Below are 24,177 nucleotides of genomic sequence, written 5' to 3' on the forward strand. Positions count from 1 at the left end.
AAAAAAATGACTGTAGTCATATTAAGGAATAGAAGGCTCTATGGCTACCTAATGACTGCAAGTTATTTCAACAAAACTGACGACATCCATTTTCATAGTAACATATACTACACCAGAACTCTGAAAATGCCAGAGGGAAAGCAGTTTGGTGTTCTTAATTGTTTTACTTTAGCCTTTATCATTTTTCTATTTATCAGTTGTTTTTTGCTTTTAATAGAGTCTGTTCTATTCAAAATTTTCAGCTCACATGGTTTTTAAAGAGAATTTGTGGTTTGAATTAAACCTGACTGGAAATTGACTTCATTTGAAAAAGATTTCTCTTCAAATTTTTTCCTACACTGGCATTCATTTAGATAGAAAGCAGTAAAGGAGCCACACAGATACTTTGGAGGTAAGTACTACTGTCAGAATGATGCTCTCTCTTTGCCTCTTGGGGAGTTTTAACTAGGGCTGTGCTCTGTGGAGGAAGCAAGATGCTGCAGGTAGATTTTCAGAAATTTGGGTATTAAGCAATTATGTTTTAACCTACACTTAGGGCATATGACCTTCCAGTTTTGTAGTGTGCCAACTGCAGAGACAAACTCAGCAGAAATCTGTTGTCATGACAGACAAGGCCATATGAAAAGTGCTGGAAAAATTCCTCCTTAGACTATAATTGCCTTGATGGGCAGAAACTCTGCCTTCTATTCCACTATGGAGTATGTATGCACCACAGTGCTCACAGCTGTGTTCAGGGTTTATCGTCCAAGACACGGTTAGCCCTAAAGCAAAATTAAAATGGGACATGGAAAATACTCAGCTTGCCTGAAGGAGTCAACTGTATGTTATTTCATTTTATTTCTAGGATTGTGATCCTTAATCCCTGAGTACATAATGTGTACACAGTTTTGTTATATGAAAAACCAGAAAAAACAAACAAGTTATGTGGTATATTTGTGGTCATGTAGATGAAATGAAATTGCCTAGTGGATAAGTTGCTTCCTTCTAATTGTGAATCTGGGTGCCCTGTAGGGTATTTGAGCATGGAAGTCAGCAACACTGTGTAGCATAATGGTTAAGGTCCAAGCTCTAAAGCCAGACTGCGTGGGTTTGAAGTCTGTCACATAATTTCTTAGCATCATTCTGCCTCAGCTTTTCCATCTATAAGGAATTAGAACAATGATTACACCTAACTCATCAAGTTGTTATGGGGATCAAATAAATTAACACACACATATTTAAAAATGTTTCAAGTAGTTCTTGGCACATAGTAAATGCTATGTAAGTCTTAGCTGTAAATATTGTAATTACTGTTATTAAGAATCTAAGAGCTGGGCACTGCGGCTCACGCCTGTAATCCCAGCACTTTGGGAAGCCGAGACGGGTGGATCACCTGAGGTCAAAATTCGAGACCAGCCTGGCCAACACGGTGAAACCCCATCTCTACTAAAAATACAAAAATTAGCTGGGGGTGGTGGGGTGCTCCTGTGGTCCCAGCTACTAAGGAGGCTGAGGCACGAGAATTGCTTGAACCTGAGAGGCGGTGGTTGCATTGACGCAAGATCATGCTACTGAGCACCAGCCTAGGTGACAGAGCCAGGCTCCATCTCAAAAGAAAAAGAAAACTAAGATTAAAAAAAAACATGGTTCTCTATAATCAAAAAGTTGATTGCACATTTAGCAAGTTCTCTCTCTCTCTTTATTCTTTCATTCTCTTCCTTTCTTTGTTTCTTTCCTTTTCCTTTCCTCTTTTACTCTCTTCACCTGGATCTCTGGCTTTATGTCTGCATTCTGATTCTTGGTATTTTTAGTCTTGCCTTAAGTCATACTTTTAATGGCAGTGGTGTGGGCAGAAAGGAGTTGGGAGGATAATGGCAGGCCTGTGTTGTCCACAGCCCAAGTATGAGAAGGTAGATGCTTCAGTTGTTAGGGGCTCCCACTCCATACCTACCCACATGCCTATTCTGAGGAAAGAACATTTTTCTGTGTGGAGGTGGCATTCATGTTGAAAGGGGATGGTTGATGGTGTTATTTTTGTTCCCTGCAAATGTGGATGTTTAAAATAGTGCTTTATTCAATCGGCATAACTGACACATAGACTATGTATAGTGGTGGAACTGGGCCTGGCAGGTGACAAGGGTCAGATCTCACCAAAATCAAGCATCATAGTTCTCCACCGATAGTACCCAAGGAATCAGCTCTGAGGATGGCCAGCACAGACCCCTATCTTAAGTTGACTGGCAAATTTGCTTGCACAACTACCGAATCGTCTGAAATGGAGGTACCTCAGAGCCAGTGAACGGGGATTTTGGCTTTGTTTCCATGGGGCATGCCAGTGGGTCACATTTCCTCTCTGAATCTCCCTCCAAGCCTCACTGTACTCTTGAAGGGTAAGTATATTAGTTATTCTTTTGCTTTTTGACTCAGTGCCCTGCAGGCCTGGAATTCAGCCAGTGTAACCGAATCATGAGGCTGCAGCTCAGGCTATATTTAATTGGAGGTTTATTGTCTTGCCATGGTTCTACAAGTTTAGGGATCTTTTTTGAGATTGATTAAGGCACTGTAGGGATTTGAAGTAGTGCCAATTTTGGCTCCATGTGCCCTTTTTAGTGACTATAATGAAAAGTTTACTTAAAGTGTTAAGTTTAGGTCTTTGAAAATCGCCCTTTTATACTGTGAGTCACCACAGTAAGGATTCTAGGAGAGATTCTTCTATTTTGAACCAAACAGGTCGTGTTTCATAGAGCGTAACTTTGGGGAAAGAGGGATGGAATATTCTATTCCTATGAAAAGTTTTACTACCAAAACTCATCTGATTTGGCTCTCCAAAGAAAATGAAATGCATAGATTTTGAGGCAAATATAAGGCTACCATATGTACCAAGGAGACTTTGAAATATTTCCAAAGTGTCCTTAATTCATTTGAAATGCGTGAAAAATTTGAATTTTATTTAAGAACAAGTGGGGGGAACCATTTAATCAAAAACTTGAGAGTGAAAGATGGCTGTGAGGAAAGAATAATTTCATACTTGCTAGACATCGCTATAATAGATTACATAGAACATTTGGCTGATTTGAATTAGACTCCACATGCCTCCTCCACCCCCAACCTTCTCTTTTCAACTCATTAGAGCCTCTTCTTTCTACCCCCAAGTGTGGTTTCGATATGACTAGGGAATGGACACTAAAAATATTTCTGGAATGACGTGACCCTCTCTCGCCCCATCCAGGAAAGGGACAAGGCTTCACAAGAAACAGCACATGCTTTCCTTTCATTTCTGGGAGTCCCAGGGTCAACCTACAGATGCTGCTTCTTCCGTGGCCGATGGCATTCAGACTCCTCGCTGCTGCCGACGGTGCCAGGCAAACAACTGGACAGGACAGCTCAGCTACAGAACACTGGCCACAGTCTCGGCCAGAACAGCAGCCCCCCAGCCACAGACCACCTCCACCGCCTCATCCAGGAGCCTTCCCACCTCCCTCAGGCTTGCTGCAGCCCCGCCACAGGGGCTGAAGAACTGGGAGGTGGTGGCAGCAGTGGCAGCGGTGCCTACAGCCTTGGGGCTAGTCCAGATACGTGGGACCCTGCTTCGGGCAACTCTGCAGCCCCTCCGGGGCCGGAGACGGACCCAAGACTTCCCCAGCGCTCACCATTGTCTCTTCCTGTCGCTGAAACCTGGGCAAGGGCTCATAATGGAAGCTGCCCCTCTTGAGCTGAATTCGAAAGCAAGACAGGCGGAGGTCGGGGACGGGGTGAGCAGCGCTCAAGACAGCCAGGAGCTCAAGCAGCAGCTGTGGCCACTTCCCAAGCCTTCAGCCTCCTCCCAGCGAGAAACGAAATATGTGGAGATGTGTGCTTCAGCTGAAGTCCAGAGAGAGAGTCCCCGGATCATGAAACTTACCCTAGGGCACTGCCCTGGGGGTCAGAGGGCCTCTAGGAGCCCAAAGGAGAAAGCCCAAGATGAACCCAGCAGTCAAAAGTGCAAGACTCCAAGCCCCCAGAACAATCCTGCCTCCTCCGAACTCTCTAGATCCCAGCACTCTGCCTCTGAAGAGGGTGGCAACTTATCATCTTCCTCATCCTCCTCCCCGATGAATAAAGCAGAAGAGGATGGCCTTTCCAAAATGGAGGACTCCACCACATCCACAGGGGCTCTGGCCACCTCCTCTTCATCCTTAGGCTTTGAGAGTGAGAGTGGAGAAAGTGAAGGTTGCCAGGCCGTGGGAGGAGAAGGAGAGAAAATATCAGGAGGAGGGGGAGGAGGAAAAGGAGGAGGGGGAGGAGGGGCAGGAGATGGAACAGAGTGCAGGGACATTATTGCCAAGTCCCAGGGCAGCAGGGACCCCCCCAAAGTCGAAGAGGCTCACTACATCACCACCCATGAGATCCAGCTGAGTGAGGTGGAACAGGACATGGATTTCGACGTGGGACTGGCCTCCCGCTGGGATTTCGAGGACAACAACGTGATCTACTCGTTCGTGGATTATGCTTCCTTTGGTGGCAGCGACGAGACCTCAGGGGACATCACCAGTCTGACCGAAGAGGACGACGACAACAGCTGCTACCTCAGCACCACTCCCAGCACCAACACCACCCGGACACCCAGCCCTACCAGCAGCGACCTGGCCCGCCCCAATGCAGGCCGCAGTGGCCGCGACACCAGCAGCACGGAAGTGGGCAGTGGCCCCTCTGACAGTGACCCCACTCCCCCACCCACTGGGCCTGGCACTGCCCCCCTGACTGAGCCCTTGCCCGAGACCCCGGAGGCAGCTTCAGGGGCAGCAGCCGCCGCCGCAAGCAGCTGTGGGAGTGCAGCAAGCCAGATCCTCCTATCAATCAAACCGGCTTCCCGGGCTATAAATGAGCCTAGCAACGTGCATGCAAAGCAAAACATTATTTATGCTGCCAAGCATGAAGGCGACATGAGCCTCCGCGTCTCTACAGCTGCTGAACACAATTCAAGTTCGCTGAAGCAAAACCCGGCTGCAGCAGTGGCTCAGGACCATGCAAAGAAATTCATTGCTGTCCCTGCTCGCCTGCAAACCAGGTGCGGGGCCATCCGGGCGAAGGAGCTGGTGGACTACTCCAGCGGAGCCTCCAGTGCTGTGAGCGAACTGGACGATGCAGACAAAGAGGTGCGTAACCTGACCTCCCGGGCCTTCCGAAGCCTGGCTTACCCCTACTTTGAGGCTCTGAACATCAGCTCCCGGGAGTCCTCCACCACGCTCTCCGAAGTGGGCTTTGGGCGCTGGTCAACTTTCCTGGACTTAAAATGCGGGGGTGTTGGGGCCAGGGTGGAGCAGAGCCTCCTCAGGAGCAGCGCGGCCTCTGTGGCTGCAGGTCTGAGGAAGGGCAGTGGGGCCCGGGCCACTGCCGACCAGCTCTACATCCAGTCCAAGAAGTCTCAGACCAAGGCCTTGGAGTTCGTGGTCAGCAAAGTCGAGGGGGAAATCAAACATGTGGAGACGCCCCTGTGTTTCCAGAAGCAGGTCCAGACGGGCTCCCGGGTCGTCACCCTTTTGGAGCCCCTGAATGTACGCAGTGAGAGCAAAGCCAGCTCGGCCCCTGGGCCCGGCAGGGCCACCAAAGGTCCCGGCAAGGGTCCCGGGTCTGCATACACGGACGACGGCTCCGAGACCTCCGAGGGCAGTAAGCCCGCCTCCCGCGCCGATGGCCCCCAGAAGTCCAAGTACGCCTCCAGTCTGCTCAAAAATGTCATTTCCAAGAAGATGCAGCGGGAACACGAGTTCAAAATGGAGAGGGGAGAAGTCACGGATACATCCCACCACCTCGCAGGCACCTCCAAGGAGACGGAGGGCGCCCGCGGGAGCGAGAGGCAGCGAGAGAGGGGCCTGCAGAGGCAGAGCTCTCGTCACTCAGAGGCCGGCTCTGAGTACACAGTGGTCAGCATGTCCGACGCGGGCGGGGAGGGGTCCGTGGCGGGCTCCAAATCCCCAGTCTTCAAAGCCAGTACTCCTCGCGAGCGCAGCGCAGGCCCTGGCCGGAATTTCACCGATGGACACACGGAAGTGTGTGAAATTAAAAAGAGTGCCTCAGAGACCGTCAAGGGCATCTTCCTCCGTAGTCAGAACAGTGCGTTCCGGTCATGGAAGGAGAGAGAGGCCGAGAAGCGGGAGGAACAAGCCCCTATAGGGAAGCTGAAGCTGCCCAAAGGAGGCGACTGGCGGGCTGATCTTGGGGAGATTTCTGCCAGCAAGAACACCATCATGTCTCGCCTCTTTGTCCCCAACATCCAGCAGACACCCAAGGACAAGCAGCCGAGGAAGCAGGCCACGAAGTACCCTGCTGCTCAGGCCACCTCCACAGCGGTGATCAGACCCAAGGCTCCCGAAATCAAGATCCGGCTGGGGAGTGTGCAGCAGCCGAGCTCAGACTTCAACATTGCCAAGTTGCTCACGCCCAAGCTGGCTGGTGGCAGCGCCTCTAACCTGTTCAAGACCATCGAGGACAACAGCAGGGCACAGCAGAAACTCTTCCGCGGGGACAACCTAGAAAAAGTGCCCCATTTCCAAGTGAGAGACATCAGAGACAAGTCCAAGTCTCAAGGCCCCCTCCACCAGGTGAGAGATGTCAGGAAACTAATTAAAGGGTCAGGGGATAGCAGTGACAAGGGCAGTGTTACCCCAGAGCAGGGGCTGACTGGACCCAAACCCAGGCAGCTGTCTGCAGCAGCTGGCGGATCTGGATCCCTGTCCCCCATGGTGATTACATGCCAGGCTGTAGTGAACCAGAGGGAAGACAGCATGGACCGAGACCCCAGGGAGAGCATGGGCGGCAGCAGAGTCTTGAATTCTTCCTCCCCAGAAGGGACAGTCTTGGTTCACAGGGCATCTGGCAGGCTGCCTGTGGCTACCATTGCCCCCAATAAGCCCGAGCAGGGCTCATACCTGCCTGTGCTCAAGATTGTCTCCAAGGCTTCCACCCAGAAGACCCCAGAGAAGCTCAAGGAGGAGGAGGTCAAGGAGGAAGGAAAAGCCACAAAGCCAGCCCGGAATGCCCTGGAGAAGCTGACTGCAGCCGTGAGGTCCATGGAAGAGCTGTACAGCTTCAACAGGAACGAGTGGAAGCGCAAAAGCGACCCCTTGCCTATGATGATGGACAGCCACGTGCTGTCGCTCATTGCCAGTGAGGAGAGGGAAGGGGTAGTGGGTGCTGAGGGAGACCACGACAAGCTGTCCAGACGGCTGGGTGAGGTGGAAGAGCGGGGCACAGGAAACAAAGCTGGTGTAGTCCTGCGAGGGGCCCCCATAGAACGTCTGCAGCGGAGAAACTCCAACCCCAGCGCTGAGAGTGTGTCTGCTAGGGCAGCGGCCTTTGAGAACCTGGCCAGGGAAAGACCCCGATCTCTCTATATTCCCCCAGTCCACAAGGATGTGGAGAGAACCCAACCCCTGCAGCCCCTCCCACCACTCCCCAGCAACCGGAACGTGTTCACAGTGAGTGCCAGCAGCATCCAGAAAACTGGGGGTGTCGCTGGCAAGTTCCCACAAGGGCCTTCTCCGGAGAGTCCTTCAGCAGCTGAGGGCATCAAATCGCAGGGACTCCGGTCCCTCAAGATCTCTCCAGCCACCCGGGCACCTCCTGATGAGGTGACCAACAGGAAAAGTGGCAGCAATTTGGAGAAGAGCAACAGTGACTGTGAGAATTACCTGACCATCCCTCTTAAAGGAAGCTCTGCTGCAGGAGAGCTTCTTAGCAGGCCTGGGGCTTCCAGGGAGGGGCCCCCCAACTCCTCAGCAGCCACTCTCTGTAGTTTACCCCCACTGAGTGCCCGCAGTCAGGTCCCCAGTAGCTCCAAAGGCTCTCAGGTTAGTGGAACCAGCCGACCAGCTTGGCGTACCAAACCTGACAACCCCCGGGAGACAGTAGCTGCCCCCCCAGGGCCACAGAGCCCCGAGCATCCCCCCACCACCATCTACCACCAGCCACCGCTGCCCTTCACCCTACAGGGGGCCCAGCCCCAGGTCCTCTGCTTCTCCCCACCCAGCATGCCTGCCCCAGCACCTGCAGGCTCAGCTCCGGTCCCCACAGACCCCTTCCAGCAGCCACAGCCTCAACAGACCCAGCGTAAGATGCTCCTGGATGTGACAACGGGCCAGTACTATCTGGTGGACACACCAGTACAGCCCATGACCCGGAGACTGTTTGACCCTGAGACAGGGCAGTATGTGGATGTACCCATGACCTCCCAGCAGCAGGCTGTGGCTCCCATGTCCATCCCTGTGCCTCCCTTGGCCCTGAGTCCTGGGGCTTATGGACCCACCTACATGATTTACCCTGGGTTTCTGCCTACCGTGCTGCCCACCAATGCCCTGCAGCCCACACCAATTGCTCGCACTCCAGGAGGCAGTGAGCTCTCCCCAATGGTGGCAGAGCCTTCCAGCAAAGAGGCAGCTGCAACGTTCACGGAGGCCCCATACTTCATGGCTTCTGGTCAGTCTCCGGCCTCCTCATCCTCCTCAGCCCCAGCAGCCACACCCCAACTCGTAGGGGCCAAGGGCTTTGCCCAGCTGCATGGCAAGCCTGTCATCAGCATTACTTCGCAGCCCCTGGGGCCACGGATCATTGCTCCCCCTTCCTTTGATGGCACCACCATGAGCTTTGTGGTAGAACACAGATGATGAGCAGCCACCAGGAAGCAGAATGAAAAACTGCTGGTAAGTGAATTTCACTTTTATAATCAGGTTTAAGAGAGTAAGAACAATATTTTTTTGTTTGTGTCGGAAGTGAGAGATTTAAAACAAAGGAGACTGTCTCTAGAAATGGATGTTTTGAGAGAATAGAACAAAACCGCATCCAGTTTACAAAGGGGATAATTTTGCCAGGAATCCCCCCCTCTCTAGTCTTCAGTCCCCAAGGTCAGCCTTTGCCCTTTGACCTTTTCAGATTGCCTGAGTGTTTTTTCCCACCTGAGAGTAGAAGGGAAATGAACCTTGGGTCTGTTCCTTCAGTCTGTGGTGAATGTTGTCAGGGCAAAGAAATGAAAACCCAGCTTGGATTTTGTGGATTGAGCCTCACTCTGTTCATGACAGTCCCAGGGACAGGAGGCACTGAACATCCCAGAAGGTCATTGGAAACCCCTTCAATCTGTTTGCTCCCCAGAAGTATGGAGAAGCAAAGACAGATGTTTTCTTGTAGGAACATTTTCTAAAATCTGCAGAAAAGCTTCTTTCTCCTCTTGTATCTTCCTTTTGAAATTGCTTATACAAAGCAGCTGTATTTTTTAAGCTCTTGTTTTTCAGTTTTCAGATAATCAGAACATGTTCTTAGGATGAGTTCAAGGTCTCTAATGTATCTTACACACACACACACACACACACATACACACTTTGATCTCTATGGGGGAGGGAGGATTCTGGAGCTGCTGTTACTCCTTGCTTGCATGGAGTTGCTGTGTTTAATCCAGTCCTTTCCAGACAACACATTATGCTTTGCTGCTAATCCCCACAACTGTTATTTTCATGTCTGCATTCTTTCTTCAGAAAAGAATCAACTTCCACACTTACCCCTAGGTAAAGGAAATCAGAGTAAATAGATTCCTGACAACTAAGTTAATCCAAATGTCCAAACAGGAATCCCTGGAAATACAGTACATGGAACTTGATAGGAAGAGTGAGCTTTACTTGTTCAAACTGGGACACTTCAGGTCAAACACATGACAGGGCAAAGACACCTTCAGATAGGAGTGTAAAGGTGTCAGAACTGTGTGGGGACAAACTTGCCCCTTACACTCCTGTTCTCTTCAGATCGGGAAAGGGTGATATTATAAAAGCTTCTAGGACTTTCAGTCTTTGGTAAGATCATATTCTGAACCAAAATATTCTGGTGTGTAAAAAAAAAAAAAAGAAAAGAGAGACGGAAAGAAGAGAAATCCTGTTTATGCTTCTAGAATAAAAAATACATTATTTCTCTCTTCTCTGTTATAACTGAAAAGGAACAGGAATATTGTTGCTTTGTGCAATGAAACAGGCTTCATTCAGGAGTTAGGATCATTGGATTTTGGAGTCACACAGCTTCTCACCAGCTGTGTGATGTTGGGCATGACAAACTTTTTAGCATTCATGTGTCATCTCTAGTGGGGACAATAAATAATATCTAACCCTAAACATGTATCTAAATATCAGATTATATAACAATGTATTGCAAGCTAAAAATTTTGTTCAAATTAAGGGATTGTTACTGAATATTATTACACTTATTGGACGGTAAGACAATATTAGGCACTGTTTAAAAAACCCTTAAATCTTTCTCTAAGCATTCAGTTGAAAGCACAAGCCTCATTTTAGCTGCAATCTAGAAATACATTATTTAAATTCTTCTTCTGGGAGAGTCTGCAACAGACAGTGTGTGATGATAACAGATAAAAAGGGGAGGGAGAAAATTAAAGACAAATAAGTCATCTTTTGTTTAGTGTAGAAAATTTAAAAAATATTCAATATGCATGGGTAGGAGACTCAGAATTAGAGAATTAGTTTCGAAGAAGGAAAAGAGTAGCCTAAAGGCAAAAGTGTTTTAATCACTTAGACAGGTGGTGTGTTTACCTAGGGCTATTTTGGACCAACTAATGCTATGAGGCCTTTGTGCAAGCTGTGGAGGTGCAGAAGCAAGGGGAAGGGAGGACAGGGAAGAGAGGAGGGAGGATCGGGCACACACTTGCACAGTATCCTCTTAAGCAGCTGCCTTTGGCCTTTCCCCGTCTGTTGAGTCTAGAGAGACTAGTCTTGGGGTTGTTTCCAGTAGACACAGATACACATTAGAGTTTTTAGTGTTTGGGACTTGAATAGTGATATTTGAAAATGTTTCCCTTTTTGAGAGCATGACATTTATTTTAGTAAATAAAGCCCTAAAGATAGACAGACAGGCCAAATCTGGTTGGCAGCCAAAGATTAGCTTTTTGTATGCAGGTAAAAGTTGACTTAGCCAAATTGAAATAATGAATTAAAAATTTTTCAAAACTCGGCATTTTGAACATTCTATACCAACCTCCAAAGAAAAGCCAGATGGATTTTTTTTAAGTGGTAATTCTTTTCAGATATTTCAGATAATTCTGTTCAGATATTTCAAGATACTCATATAGATGGTCAGTGTGAGAAATCTTGAAAGGTGATTTCAGGTCAAAATTTCCTTTAAAAACCAGACTTATTGCAGATATTTGTTTTGAGGTAGGGTAGGTTTATGTCCCCTTTTCAAATGAGAATTTGTGTAAATGATTTTATCTGACCACAGTATTTCACAGAGAAGAAAACTGGGACTTAGAAAGAAATGGTTTTACTGAGGTCCCTGAGAATGAGAGAACGAGGACCATTAGAACCAGCTCTTAACTCCTGGGCCACACCTTGCTCCCTGCAGACCACTCTATGTTCCCTGGTGTGATGCATGGAGCGAAAAAGGGACAGTAAAGGAGGTGTAATGAACTCTGAACTGGCAGCAAGGACACCTGGGATCTGCTCTGTGGTGGCATTAGGCCATTAACCATCTGTGTTTCCATTTGCCTCTCTGGACATTTGTAAAATGAATGCTTCAACAAAATGCACTAATTCAACAAGCGTGAATTACATGCCTACATCCTACTAGCCACTGTGTACTCCCTGTTGGGGCCGTAAACCCACATACAGATGACACAAATTAGGGGCCTACACTCCAGCGGAAGACAGACTTGTATACACAAAACTGCAAAACAAGTGTTCAAGAACTGTCGTAACCTTTAAGATTCCTTCCAGTTCAAATAATAAGTATTTCATCATCTATTTTTAGCACCACATTGCAATAGGGAGCTTCACTGTTCTTCCTTCCCATATATATTTGGACATAAACAGCTGCTGTTATCTTTTTCTGATTATTCCCTTATAAATGTTCCTTTATTAAAAAAAATTTTATAAGTGGGTTTTTCTCACTTCTCTTCATCCTGTGGTCAATATCCCAGTACTTCGCAGATTTTGCCATGCCACAACTCATCTAAAAAGATAATATTATTCACTTTATTATTATTTAGTACTCTCATCTCACATTGTGATTAAGGGACAAGGCTGTGCACCACCTGGGACTCAACTGCCCAGATGGCTACAGCAGTAACCCAATTACAACACACCAGTGTACTAGGCACACCAGTTGCAACACTTCACCACTTTCTTTTTTTGTTGTTGTTAGGCCTTTTTGTCTGCCTATTTTGGTTTTTCATGTTCCCTCTTCACATGATCTTTGACAACTTTTTAATGACATTTTCTTTTTAGATTTCTGTTATTTGAGGAACATGGCTATATTTTTCCCTTCCTGACATGCTCTCCTGCCCATCCACTTAGATGCTGTATTTTTGTTTTAAGATTTTAATTGGGACTTGATACTAAATACCATTTACAAGGGCATAAAGATAAAATAAATATGTAATATTAACAAAAGAAAACTTTCATTGGCACAAGTAGTGGATATCAGCCTAAGAGAATTGCAATTATTTTGTTTCATCCCTGTGTGTTATTTATTTATTTATTTATTTATTTATTTATTTTACTGTAAGCCTTTGTTTCTTCATTTCTCCCTGTGTTTCATGTTGCTCCTGCACTGTTGGTCTTTCTTTTCTATTTACTTCCTCCGAGTTATTTCTACCCCCTGTATAGGGCCCCATGCATCAGCAACTAAAGTAGCAAGAGCAAGGGCTGGATTCAGGGAGAGCTGTTTTATTATTCTAACGAGTCCCTAGACTGGTCCTTAGATCATCAAACCCAGTCTCTTTCTATTGAAATTCCAAGAGGAAATTGGCACTCAGAAAGGTTAAGTGACCCTTCCTTAGTCACAGAACCGGGACTCAAACCCTAAATATTCCATGCCAGTCTTTTTCTTTTTTAGAGATGGGGTCACTACATTGCCCAGGCTGGAGTGCAGTGGTGCACAGGAGCCTTCTTCTTCTTGTCCATTTCTCCTTTTCCTTTTCTCCCTAAGGCCACTTTTCTTTGATGGAGTTACTTCCTGGTGTCTGTCCCACTAGTCTCTCTTTTTTCCATTGCCATTTGCTTGAGAATTTATTTTCTGTCCTTTGTTTTTTGCTTTTTTTTTCAACTTGTTCCTTACTGTGGTTTCTCATTTTCCGTTCACTTCAACTTGATTTAGTTCGATGTTCCACCACCTTGCTTCTTCCCTTTTCCTCACTTTTCTTGTAGTTTTTTTTTTTTTTTTTTAAATCATAGATTAGACAGCTTAAAGGGTAGGACTGGGTGAGTCCTCCATCTCCCTCACCTGAATGTTCTTCAAGCGTTTGTACTTGGAGCCCAGGCAAGTCATCTGAAGGACAGGAAATTTGTTGCTTCGGTGCATGCAGGCCAGGTAGCTAATCTACAGGCTATAACCTAGACGTTTTATTTTCACTTCATTCCATAGTTACCTTCATGAATTGATTAGTTTATTTCTATTTTCCCCACTAACTTGGTAGTGACTTCCTCTCCCAATTATTGTATATAGCTGCTGTTGTATTTTATCTTCTTAATGTATTTGTTTGTTTTTGCCTTTTCTTTTCTCCCTTTCCCTTTAATCGCATTGTGGCTTTCCTTTAGCTTACTATTTTGTACCCTTCTTCACGATTCCATTACCTTTATATTTTCTTTTTTAACTTATCTAAAATTAGTAAGAAATTAAAAGTAAAAGCTAGTATGTATTAATCATTTAGTATATACCAAGACTTAACATCATTGAATTATTAACACAGGTAGGTACTATTTTTAATCTCTGTTTGACAAATTAAACGTTAACTTATCCCAGATCAACAGCTATTGAAATCCAGGCACTTGGAGCTCCGTGGCCCGTGCTCTTATAGATCACCCCCTTGCTCATCTATTTGTCTTATTCTCTGCTCTCTGGTCTCAGTTCTTTGTTGTAAATTGTCCCTCTTCCCTTATCTGTTCTTTGTGTCAGGACTTTCCCACTACCTAACTTCTCCAAAATTTTTCAGCCATTGCATTTTTCCTCTCGGCCGCATCAGTCCGCTAAAGGGTTAATTATATGACACATTAAAGTCCTTGTGGATGGGGGAAGAGAACACAGTTGGAATTTTACTGGCTGCCCTGCTGCTAATTTTCCAAACTTCTGTTTCATTCAGAGGAAATAGAATCTTCTGGCCATTTTACTGCCATGGAGGGTGTGTGTGTGTGTGTTTGTGTGTGTGTGTGTGTGTGTGTGTTGTGGCTTGGAGGAAAGAGCAGGGAAAGGGAATAAGGTAAGAAACTGACCCTGAATCTGTCAGTGTTCAGCATATACTAAAACTCCATGTGTGTTTTTCATTTGATTAAAAAACTAGCTGTCCTTAAAACATGGTATGCCCCAAAAAGAAACCTGAGCCAGCTTAAGGACTCCTAGGAGCTGTGGCTCCCAGCGGTGGGAGAATTTTTGTTTATGTAAAGCAGAAGAATGTGGGCTGTAAAGGTAAGGGTGAAATCTTCTTGGATGCCAGTGGATTAAAGCATTTTAGTTGAAGGGAAGCTGTGTGGCTTTTACTAAATCACAAGTACGTGTGCCTTGAAGTCAGGCAACCCCAACTCAGATTCTAATACTGTTACTTACTAGTCTAAGTAACTAGTCTTACTTACTAGTCACAGTGTAGTCCAGGCAAGTGACTTGCTGTCACTAAGCCTCATTTTCCTCATCTGTAAAATGGGGTACATTTCAGGAGAGTAGTGAAGACTGAATTATGAAACCATGACAGAAGACATAGCACATAGTACACGGCTCATGTAAGTGTTCAAGCTCCCTTGAAACTAGATCCTCATAAATGCCTCAGAATCTTCTTATCTTCTCAGGGCCCCTAACCAGAGCAGAAAATCAGCCCTTATCAATGCAGACTCCCAGGGTAAGCATCATGGACCTGTGCCCAGGATTGCTCTGTATTTCCCCAAACCGGAGGCAGTGCCCACAGCTCTGCAATCCTCTTTGAGCTAGCTGGCTGATCTCTCAGGGCAGGCCAGTTGGCTGTGTGTCAGGGTACTCTAGTATCCCCCAAGGCCTTCCAGAATGTTATACAACTCTGAGCATAGCTTGCCAGCTGTGTGTGGTGATTTTCCCCTCTGTCTGGGCACAGGCCGGTGTGGAGAAAGGGAAAATCTGACCCAGCATCCCTGTTGAACTCTGTCATGTGTTCCGGTCCTAAAACCGTGGGAAGTCATCCAGTTAAACTCCCTGGTGACACAATGTAGTCATCCCTTCATCTTTACTGACTTCTTCATGATCCATTCTACTGCAGTAAATGTTTGTGAGGCCTCTAACAGGTTAGCTATATTGGCGATTTTTATTACTTTTTCTTTAACAGGAATTGGGAGCAACTTTACTACTTTTCAATTTCAAACCAAATTCCTCTGAAATTAATGTAAGCAGAAGCGATATTCTGTGACTATCCAAAAAGGCAATATCTACACTATCAATCCCTAAATATGATCCTAGCAGATTGTATAACCAGATTTCTCCTTCATTTATATTACCGTCCTATAGTGCAATCTCTCTCTTGACTGTTTCCTTTCTCTCTCTCTGTCTCCCCTCAATGTCTTCTCACTGCTCAAGGAGTCTTTGCAAACCTTGCCTAGTGATGGGACTCAGCCAGAGTTGTTATCAAACCCTTGGATCCACATTGAAATTATTCTTCTCAGTCCCATATTTTCTTTTCTCCCTCTTGTAATTAAATTTTCTTTTTGTATTGCTGCTTTTTATGTCCTAAGGTAGAAAAACTTACATTTAGCAAATGAGAGGTCTCCAAATTCACAACGGTCCTTTTCATCTTGCAGGTCATTCCTCAATATAAAGTACAACACAATAAAATAAACATGGAGTATATACATATAAGCTTAAAAATTATTTTTATAGACTTCTTTTTTTAAACACATATTTAAACAAGTTTGTTTCTAGATGACAGAATTAAAATGTCCCTTGCCTTGCTACTCTGAGTGTATATAATTGGCTAGATAGCTGTTATTTGATACTTCTTGGAGGTTATTTTTCACATGAGCCTTCTTAATCCCTAACAAATATTACCTGTAGGCCACTCTATTTCTGTTTTCATATTATGTTCACATATCAACTCCCAAATGTTAAAAAAAACTTACTTAGGCAAAGTTTTGGTAGATATACTAGAACTTACATGGAGATAGAAAAGGCTAACCTTCAGTAAGCTTTTGAACATGTCAATGCTGTTCTAGAATGGATTTAACTAAGTTAGGTTCTAACCAGTACATCCTATTTTGAACAAAATGTACTATGTGAATTTCCACATAATTTAAGTACTGGTCATTTGCTTTACAAGAATTCTCAGTATGGAGTTTACTCATTTAATAAGATTGATAACTAAATTTCAAATATTTCCATTTAGCTTAAATATTTCTGCATGCTAATATTAGGAACATATCTATTATATTATTTTATCTTTTCTATGAATGATTTCAATGAAACTGAACATTTAACTTTAAAGTCATTTTTGAAGAGTTGATTAGATTTGATTCAAGTTCCACTTGGGGCAATTTCTTGAAGTTGGCATAATGTTTAGTAAGTTCATAAAAACATTTGCCAAGCACATTTTAAAATGTTAACTTCATTATTAACATTGAAATTAGTCAAACAGTAAATAAAATGTATTTTAATATTTTTCTTGTTTCGTAAAAGTGAAATTTGCTTTTAGAACTAAAAATCTTTTCCTTGACTATTTTTTTTAATTTTTTTATTTTATAGGAGCAAGACAAAAAGATGGACTATTCTTCTTTAATCTGGAATTTGCATTGTAATAGCACTAAGAATTGATTCATCTGAAAAACTTCTTCCACATGTGTTATTCTTAATTTTTGCTTCTTATAAGCCAAGTGTGTAAGTTTCTATATTTTTCTGAACAATCCTCTTAAGGCAGTTTTTATTTTAATTTTATTAAGTTGATTGAATGGTTGCATTTTTTCCCTTTATGACTATTTCTTTTTATACTTCTACACAGGATATAAGCTTTTTATTCACCTCCTTCCCCCCTGTACTTGTGACTAGACAAACAATTCCTTTGTTCCCATTGTTCAGTCAAAACACGCAACAGAATGGGATTGATTCTGTTGTAAACCAAGCTAGTAAATGAGTAATTTGGATCACGAATCTCCTTATAGGTTCTTGGAATATATCAAGACTAGCTGGCTGAGTTGTAATACATATTTAAGTTTTCAATATGATGGTCTGCTCTTTGAATCATATATCAGCCAAACCTACCCATTCTCTTGGTTATGCTTTATATGTTCTCTTATTAGGTTTGGCACGATTTCAAATGTGATTGTGAAAAATGGTGGTTTTAATGTTTGTGCTTTATTTTATTTTTCCCATTTTTACAATGCCACAACACTATTTGTTGCCTTAAAATAGAATGGCTTGAAATACTGGAAAGCCAATGATTGCATCTAAAATTAAGTACTTAGTCTCAGAAAGGTATAAAATATCTATTTTCCTTTAAGAATCCAATTATTTTTGTGGGTGCATAGCATTTTTCTTTTCTTCAATAATTCCCTCCATAGTTGCATACTCATGTCTCTCATGGATTGTTTAGAGTCTAAAGAGTGACCCGTTTGGGGCAGTAGAGTAGAATATGGCACTAATTCAGTGGCTGTGATTCACTCCAGCCCTAGCCTCACTATCCCAATAACAGTAACCTAGAGTTACAGCACTTGCTCCTTATGAGGATGAGGCAGGTTTGAAGAGATGTCAAGAATCCAAATCACAGAATCTTTTGTCGACATTTAGTACTGTCTCAGTTGTAACCCAATTCTGAAGGCTATTTGAGTGAGTGTTCACAGGGAGTCTTGAAGACTGGAAGACTTGATTGAACAGATAAATATTTAGCTTGTTATAATAAGTGTATCGATATATACTTGGCAAATGTTACATTGAAATATTACCTAATTACTTTTTAAAGGAATAATTTGAAGGTTTTCCCAGGATTTTTTTTTTTTAAGAATCTCCTTTTATTTACCAATTTGTTTAAAGATAAAGCATTCTGGTAATTTTTTAAACACCCTATTATTATTGTAAACATCAGCAATATTTGCTTTCTGCTTAACTTTTCTTCATAAGCCACAGAATTTTATGCTACTTATGACAAAAAGTGTGAGTAAAAAACTAGGAGACTGAGTTTTGTAGGATTTATATAATCTTGTTACTTTGTAGTTATGCTTCCCATCTCAGACTCTTAAAAAAACTTAATTTCACTTTCAGGGCCTTACTTTAAGGGATCTTACTCTGAAAAAAAGTTCTCTTGGGTATAGGGAAAGGTTTGAGGCGGGAATAGTCAGCTCTGATCACGATTCAATTGCTTGTGCTGATGAGCTGTGAAATGAAGCTATAGACTTTATGAGACATGAAATATGAAACATAGTCTCTGTGTATAAAAAAGATGCCCTTGTTCCAAATTAAAGAAAAAGATATTTCTTTATCTTAGAGGTCTTCTTACCCGTCAATCAATTCCCCCCAGAACTGACTTAAGTTTTCTCCACTGGGGAACAAGTCTTATGACATCAGAGCTTCCTCATTTTCAGGAGAGATTGGCTGGGTATAAGGTAACTTAATATTGACCCAAGAAAGTAGAATCCCTTTCAGAAATCTTACACTTATTTTACTGAAAGCAGCACCAAGAAACCTCCAGTATTTGAATATACCTGGTGAAACCTATATAGGATTTGGGTGGATAGTACCAAAATTGTTAAGATTGGTTTAAAGCCAAATGCGACTTTCAGGAAAAACCAGTGGCCATGTTGAGTAGTGACTGCTCGCCAGCTCTTCAAAAAGAGAGACGACTGCTTCTCTAGAAAATGTGGTAGAGTTGAGGGTTTGGGACCCCTAATCTATGTATCAGTGTTTCTCGCTAGCAGATTTGAGTTTTAAATTCTCACACTGAGGTAAATTAGGACACAAACTAAGGAAAGAAAGAAAAAGCTTTTCATTTGTTTGTTCTATACAAGAGGCTTCACCTTTTAGGAAGCTGCCAAGGAAACAGTGATGTCTAAGTGGTTAAAAACGCAACTTTTAAATAATGTTCTATTAATATCATGTCATCTGTTGATAATTTTATGGTTCTCTATTTCACCAAATCATACAAAGCTGCTAGGCCATTCACTACCTCCAGTGATAGGGAAAAAATATTTTCACGGGCATGAGGTAAATCTCAATCTTTATTTTTATTGTTTTGTCATTTCTTGAGGTTGCATGAATATTTGAATGAAGTGATATACCCTTCCTTTTATAGCTCAACTGGAATCAAACAAGAGTCTATGAAGCCTTCTGACTCATAAAACTATTACCCTAATAATGTCCCTTTAGTTACTGAACTTCCCTTTTATTTTTTATTACTATAAAACCATTAGTAAAACATTTCCTAAATAGTGCCTTGAACTTGAATCTAATCAGAATTGCAGAGTCTGGCTTTTATAATATCCTCTTAGGGTTATATGTGTGGCTCAGTTTTCCAGAAGACCCACTTTTTACTTGTTGATAAAATGGTCATATTTGAAATATGTCCCATTTTAATCGTTTCTGGAAAACTGAACATATTTGTAACCATATAAAAATTTAATTCACCAGAATGTATTTTTTAAAAAAGTACTCAATGAAATTGCCCTCAGGATTCAGTGAAGGCCCAGATACGTAGGTAATGACATAGCACATAGGCTCTCTGTATGTCCATTTATCGTGGAGTAAATAAGCTAAAGCAAATTACACATTATATATCTTTATAACAAATCTCAACTATTGACATGTATTTCTAATACATCCTTATGTCACTGGAAATACCTGGTGATATAAATTCCTTTTTCTTATTTTCAAATTTGACATTATCATCCTTGCCTCTCAAAAAGATACATTTTAATTGTTTTCATACTTCATAGAAATCAAAGTCTGTGTTTGCTACAAACTGAATGCTCACGTTACCTGAAATAATACTTTGGACTGCAGGACAGGACAGTGTTGATTCCTAAGTAGATTGACTATAATCTCATGATAAGTATGTATATGTGCATGGGAAAACAACATTCAATAATAGTCTTTGTGTTTAAAAACTATCATGGTATACATTTTCTTATGTGGTGCTTGAGGAGTTTCTACAGTTTACAAGGTGTAGGTTTGCACCCCAAATTCTCAGGGTATGCTATTTCACCCAAATACTTGAAAGAAAAAGGTGCCCTGTATTTTATCAGTACTGTTGAGGGGGAAATTTTTTGTGTAAGTTTGTTTGATAAAACTGCTTATAAAAATCAAATTCACAAAATATGTTAGGCTTTCACATAATTTCTAAGGAGATATATGTAGAAATAAGATATATATTATCAAGAGACTGCTTATATATTCTTAACTAACTTCTGGGTCCTAAGTAGACCTCACAGGTGCATAAAATCATTAATAAAGCATGTAGCACTTGCTAATTGGTGCCTTAAGCTTGAATCTAATCAGAATTGCAGATACTGGTCCTCTGGGGAAAAAAACATGTCCGTCTGTGGCACGTGTGAGTACTAGGCCCAGGGGAAGAGTCTGAAAATTGAACTCATTTGTATGTCCTGTGTCTCAGAAGAGAACTGAATGTTCAGAGCAGCATTTGTAAGCTGTTAACATTCAGTATTTCGTGTTGCAACTAGAACACATTATTAGATTTATTCCTGTTTAATTCATAATGGTGCAGAATAAAACACACACACATATCTGATTTGATTTCTTTTTCTTTTTTTAAGTTTCATAATTGCTTTTTATGGCTAGTGTTAATGGCAAAAAGTCCTTCCCAGGGCTCCCTGAATAACTTACCATACCTGTATCCATAGCAGGTCATGCTTTCTTTTTATCCCCACTTTGAAGACGTGTGTTTCTGTATTTACACATAAATCATACTATTGTATAGTAAAGACAACAGTGGTTGAAAAGAATGTGAACACTGTAGAAGTTATGTTGGAAAAAAGGAGAGTAAATTGTGTGATTAATGGGGAAGGATATTGGATAATGTTATACCTCGGACTATGAAAAAAGCTGGTGGTAAATGGGAAGAATGTGAAATTTTAAACTGCTCTCAACGTAGGAATCTTGGTGGAAAAGTTCCTGCCTGAGGTCTGATATGATTCAATTGTAGAATGCAATGAGCTTGGCCAAGGGGACTTTGAATCCAGCCAAGGGGACTTTGAATCTCAACAGCTCTGAGAATCACATTTTCAGTGCATTGAATATGGAGTAAACTAGACAAGGATTCTGTGAGACTAGGCTACTTACCTTTAATTGCCAGCATTTGTAAATGATTGTGCAATCTTGTGTAATGGTCTTTTATTTTGACTGTTTTGGAAAAAAAAATGTTTTATTGTTTTTTTTCCCCAGTAAAAATTACTTCAGAGAAAACATACATTGTTTGTCTTTATTTTAACTCAAAAAACAAGCTATGGATAGTTTTATTTTCTTCTACTTTAAATCCTTCATTTAATTAAAATACTCTATTAGTATTTCACATCCAGATACTATTAATTTTCTATTGCTGTGGTAACAAATGACCACAAATTTAGTGGCTTAAGACAACACAAATTTATGATCTTACAGCTCTGGAGGTCAGAAGTCTGGTATTGATTTTTGTCTGTACCCAGAGTATTTTACTTCCTGTACCCAGAGTATTTTGGCCAACCTAAGGAGTCTGATCTGAGCTTGGCTCATTAAGTAGCATTGTAAGCAACACCAACCAAGGTGTCTGACACTCCACTGACACCGAAGAGCAACACAGATAACATGTGTCCCTGAGAGTCCACGGTGAGGCCCCAGAAAGTAATGTGGTCATCCCTCTCAAAAGCTACATATCAGAGACATACATTTTGGAAACCTACTGCACAGTGAAGATTAATGCTGTAACATGTCCCTTAAATAATCCACTAGTCAATTGAGATCACTATAAACCTTAAGATTACGGCCCCAAAACGCTTGAACCCATATTCCACAAAGACAGACATCCAGGATTCCTCACATCTGTCTAGTCATTGGGGAATATAGAGCAAGAAAGGAAATTAAGGGCAGTTTCAAATCTTATATGTTACCTCTGAGTCACCTCGGGCTTCCGGCTCTTGTTTCTAATGAATTCTCAAACTACAATCTCCACTTTGCATCAAGTATGCACCATTTTTCTCTGCACTGCATTACCCCACCAGCCTTCATTACAGCACACTTACCCAACCCTGAATATTCCAGAAACAGCAACTGTATGTGTGGCAGCATTTGGCTGAAGGTTTGCTGTAACTTGATGGAGATTAGCAGGTAGTTCATCATATGGCAGGCAGCTGCATTAGCATACACCTTAAACCCGAACCACTGGCGTTCCTATTCTTAAATAGCCCCATGCCATCTCTGGCACGAGATCATTTTCACTGGTTGTTAAGTTTATTTGTGCTCCAGACACTCTACTAATTGCTAGAGCCCTCTCCTTTCATCTTCCACTTCCTCTGCTCCCTAGATTTCTGGTTCCCCATCCTCTATGTTTCTGTAATTTCTTGTATAAAGCAGTTTACCTATCTAATGAATCCCTATTGATGCAGACCCACTACACTATATCCAGAAGATCTTACTTTCATAAACAAGCATGCCAATTGCTCTAGTTATGTACTGCTGAGAAACAATCTACCTCAAAACTTAGTGGCTAAAAATAACAAAAATCATTTGCTTAGCTCATGAATCTGCAATTCAGGCAGGGCTCAGCATGGCTGATTTGAGTGTGATTCAGATAGTATCAGTCTAGGAACGGGAGAATCCACTTCCAAGACAGCACACTCACATGACTGGCAAGTTGATGCTAGCTGTCAGCTGGAAGCTTAGCTAGGCCCTAGAGAAAAGGGTCTTGATTCCTCTTCATTTGGGCATCTTGCTGCTTGGGCTTCCTCAGAATATGGTGGCTGGGTTATAACAGGAGGCAGACAGTGCCAGTTTCTTAAGACCTATTTCAGAAACTGACAGCGTCACTTTCATCATCTCTATTTGACAGGAAATCACAGAACCCAGATTCAATGGACAGGAACATAAATTCTACCTCTCAATGGGTGGAGTGCCAAAGAACTGGGGGACATGTTTTAAAAGCACCATACTCATTAAGAGGTGTTTTTAAACAGTTATTTTTTTAAAAGGAATTCTTAAGTCAGTTCTTAGATCAGTATCATCTCTGTGAAATAAGTTTAGTAATAGCACTCTTATTAACAGTATATAAAATACTATAGTGTGTATGTATATATATATAATATACACAAACACAATATATTTAACAGTATTACAATATAACATGTCATATTTATGACATATGTATTATTATAATGAGAAAATTGTGAGATAATATGTATCACTCCTAGCCTATAGTTAGCATTCAAGAAACATTAACTGCTATGATACACTTCCCCATTATAGCACCTCTGCTTCTGAAAACTTCAAATTCACTGTTATACAGGGTACTTAAAAATACTCAATCATTTATTGGGATATGCATTATATTTACAAATATAATGCATATTCATTGAAAAAAATTTTAATTACAATATTTAAAAAATTAGAAAGCAGGGGGAAAAATTTTTACTTGGAGACCCACTGCACGAATTGCCTCTAGAAAATAAATATAAGTATATTTGATATTTTACACGCTATTTTGTTTTCTACTTTTTTTTGCTTCATAATATTGTACCTCTTCATTTACCAATTGTCAGGTTCTAACTGAGATCCAAGGGGAGTTGGTGGGCGAGTGCGGGGGAGCTGGAAAAACACTCAAGGAAACATAGACAGTTTTGACGTGGCTTTACTCTTTCTAGGCACGAGCAAGTCCAGGCACGAGCCATATGTACAGCGTTAGCAAGATAATTATACCCTTTACAAACAATAGTGGCTCCAAGCCTAGCATGAACTCACGTGGGTGATCACCTAATGCACCTCATGTGGCGTAGTTACACAATGAGTAGAGTTGTGCACCTCTGCTCCAAACTCACTGAGTCATGCTGGACTGGATGTCTGCCTCGGCCTATTCTTGACCACAGCACATCCATTTTCCTTACACCAATATTCTACCTCTTTGTCTTCCAATATTCTTGGAGGAATGATTTTTAACTGCTCTATCTTTTTTCTCATATAGCTGTATTATAATATGTTTAATCAATCTCATATTTTAAAGTATTTATAGTTTGGAGCTATGAAAATGATGCTGCAATAAAT

The 24,177-nt window shown here is 42.3% G+C and overlaps 1 protein-coding gene across 1 annotated transcript; it reads left to right on the top strand.

Annotated features, from left to right (window-relative positions):
• The first annotated feature begins 57 nt into the window (after positions 1–57).
• CUNH4orf54 (chromosome unknown C4orf54 homolog) lies at positions 58–21,354 on the top strand. The gene is made up of 3 exons (XM_032163669.2): positions 58–391; positions 3,209–8,657; positions 16,693–21,354. The coding sequence occupies exon 2, from the start codon at positions 3,240–3,242 to the stop codon at positions 8,619–8,621; it is 5,382 nt and encodes a 1,793-aa protein (XP_032019560.1). The 5' UTR covers positions 58–391; positions 3,209–3,239; the 3' UTR covers positions 8,622–8,657; positions 16,693–21,354.
• Positions 21,355–24,177: the final 2,823 nt, after the last annotated feature.

The sequence above is a fragment of the Hylobates moloch genome, unplaced genomic scaffold (genome assembly GCF_009828535.3).
Source record: "Hylobates moloch isolate HMO894 unplaced genomic scaffold, HMol_V3 SCAFFOLD_2, whole genome shotgun sequence".
NCBI classification, from domain to species: domain Eukaryota; kingdom Metazoa; phylum Chordata; class Mammalia; order Primates; family Hylobatidae; genus Hylobates; species Hylobates moloch.

Bases quoted from the DNA above. Each gene is read 5' to 3' on its own strand.
- CUNH4orf54 (XM_032163669.2), top strand. From the start codon at position 3,240: ATGCTTTCCTTTCATTTCTGGGAGTCCCAGGGTCAACCTACAGATGCT.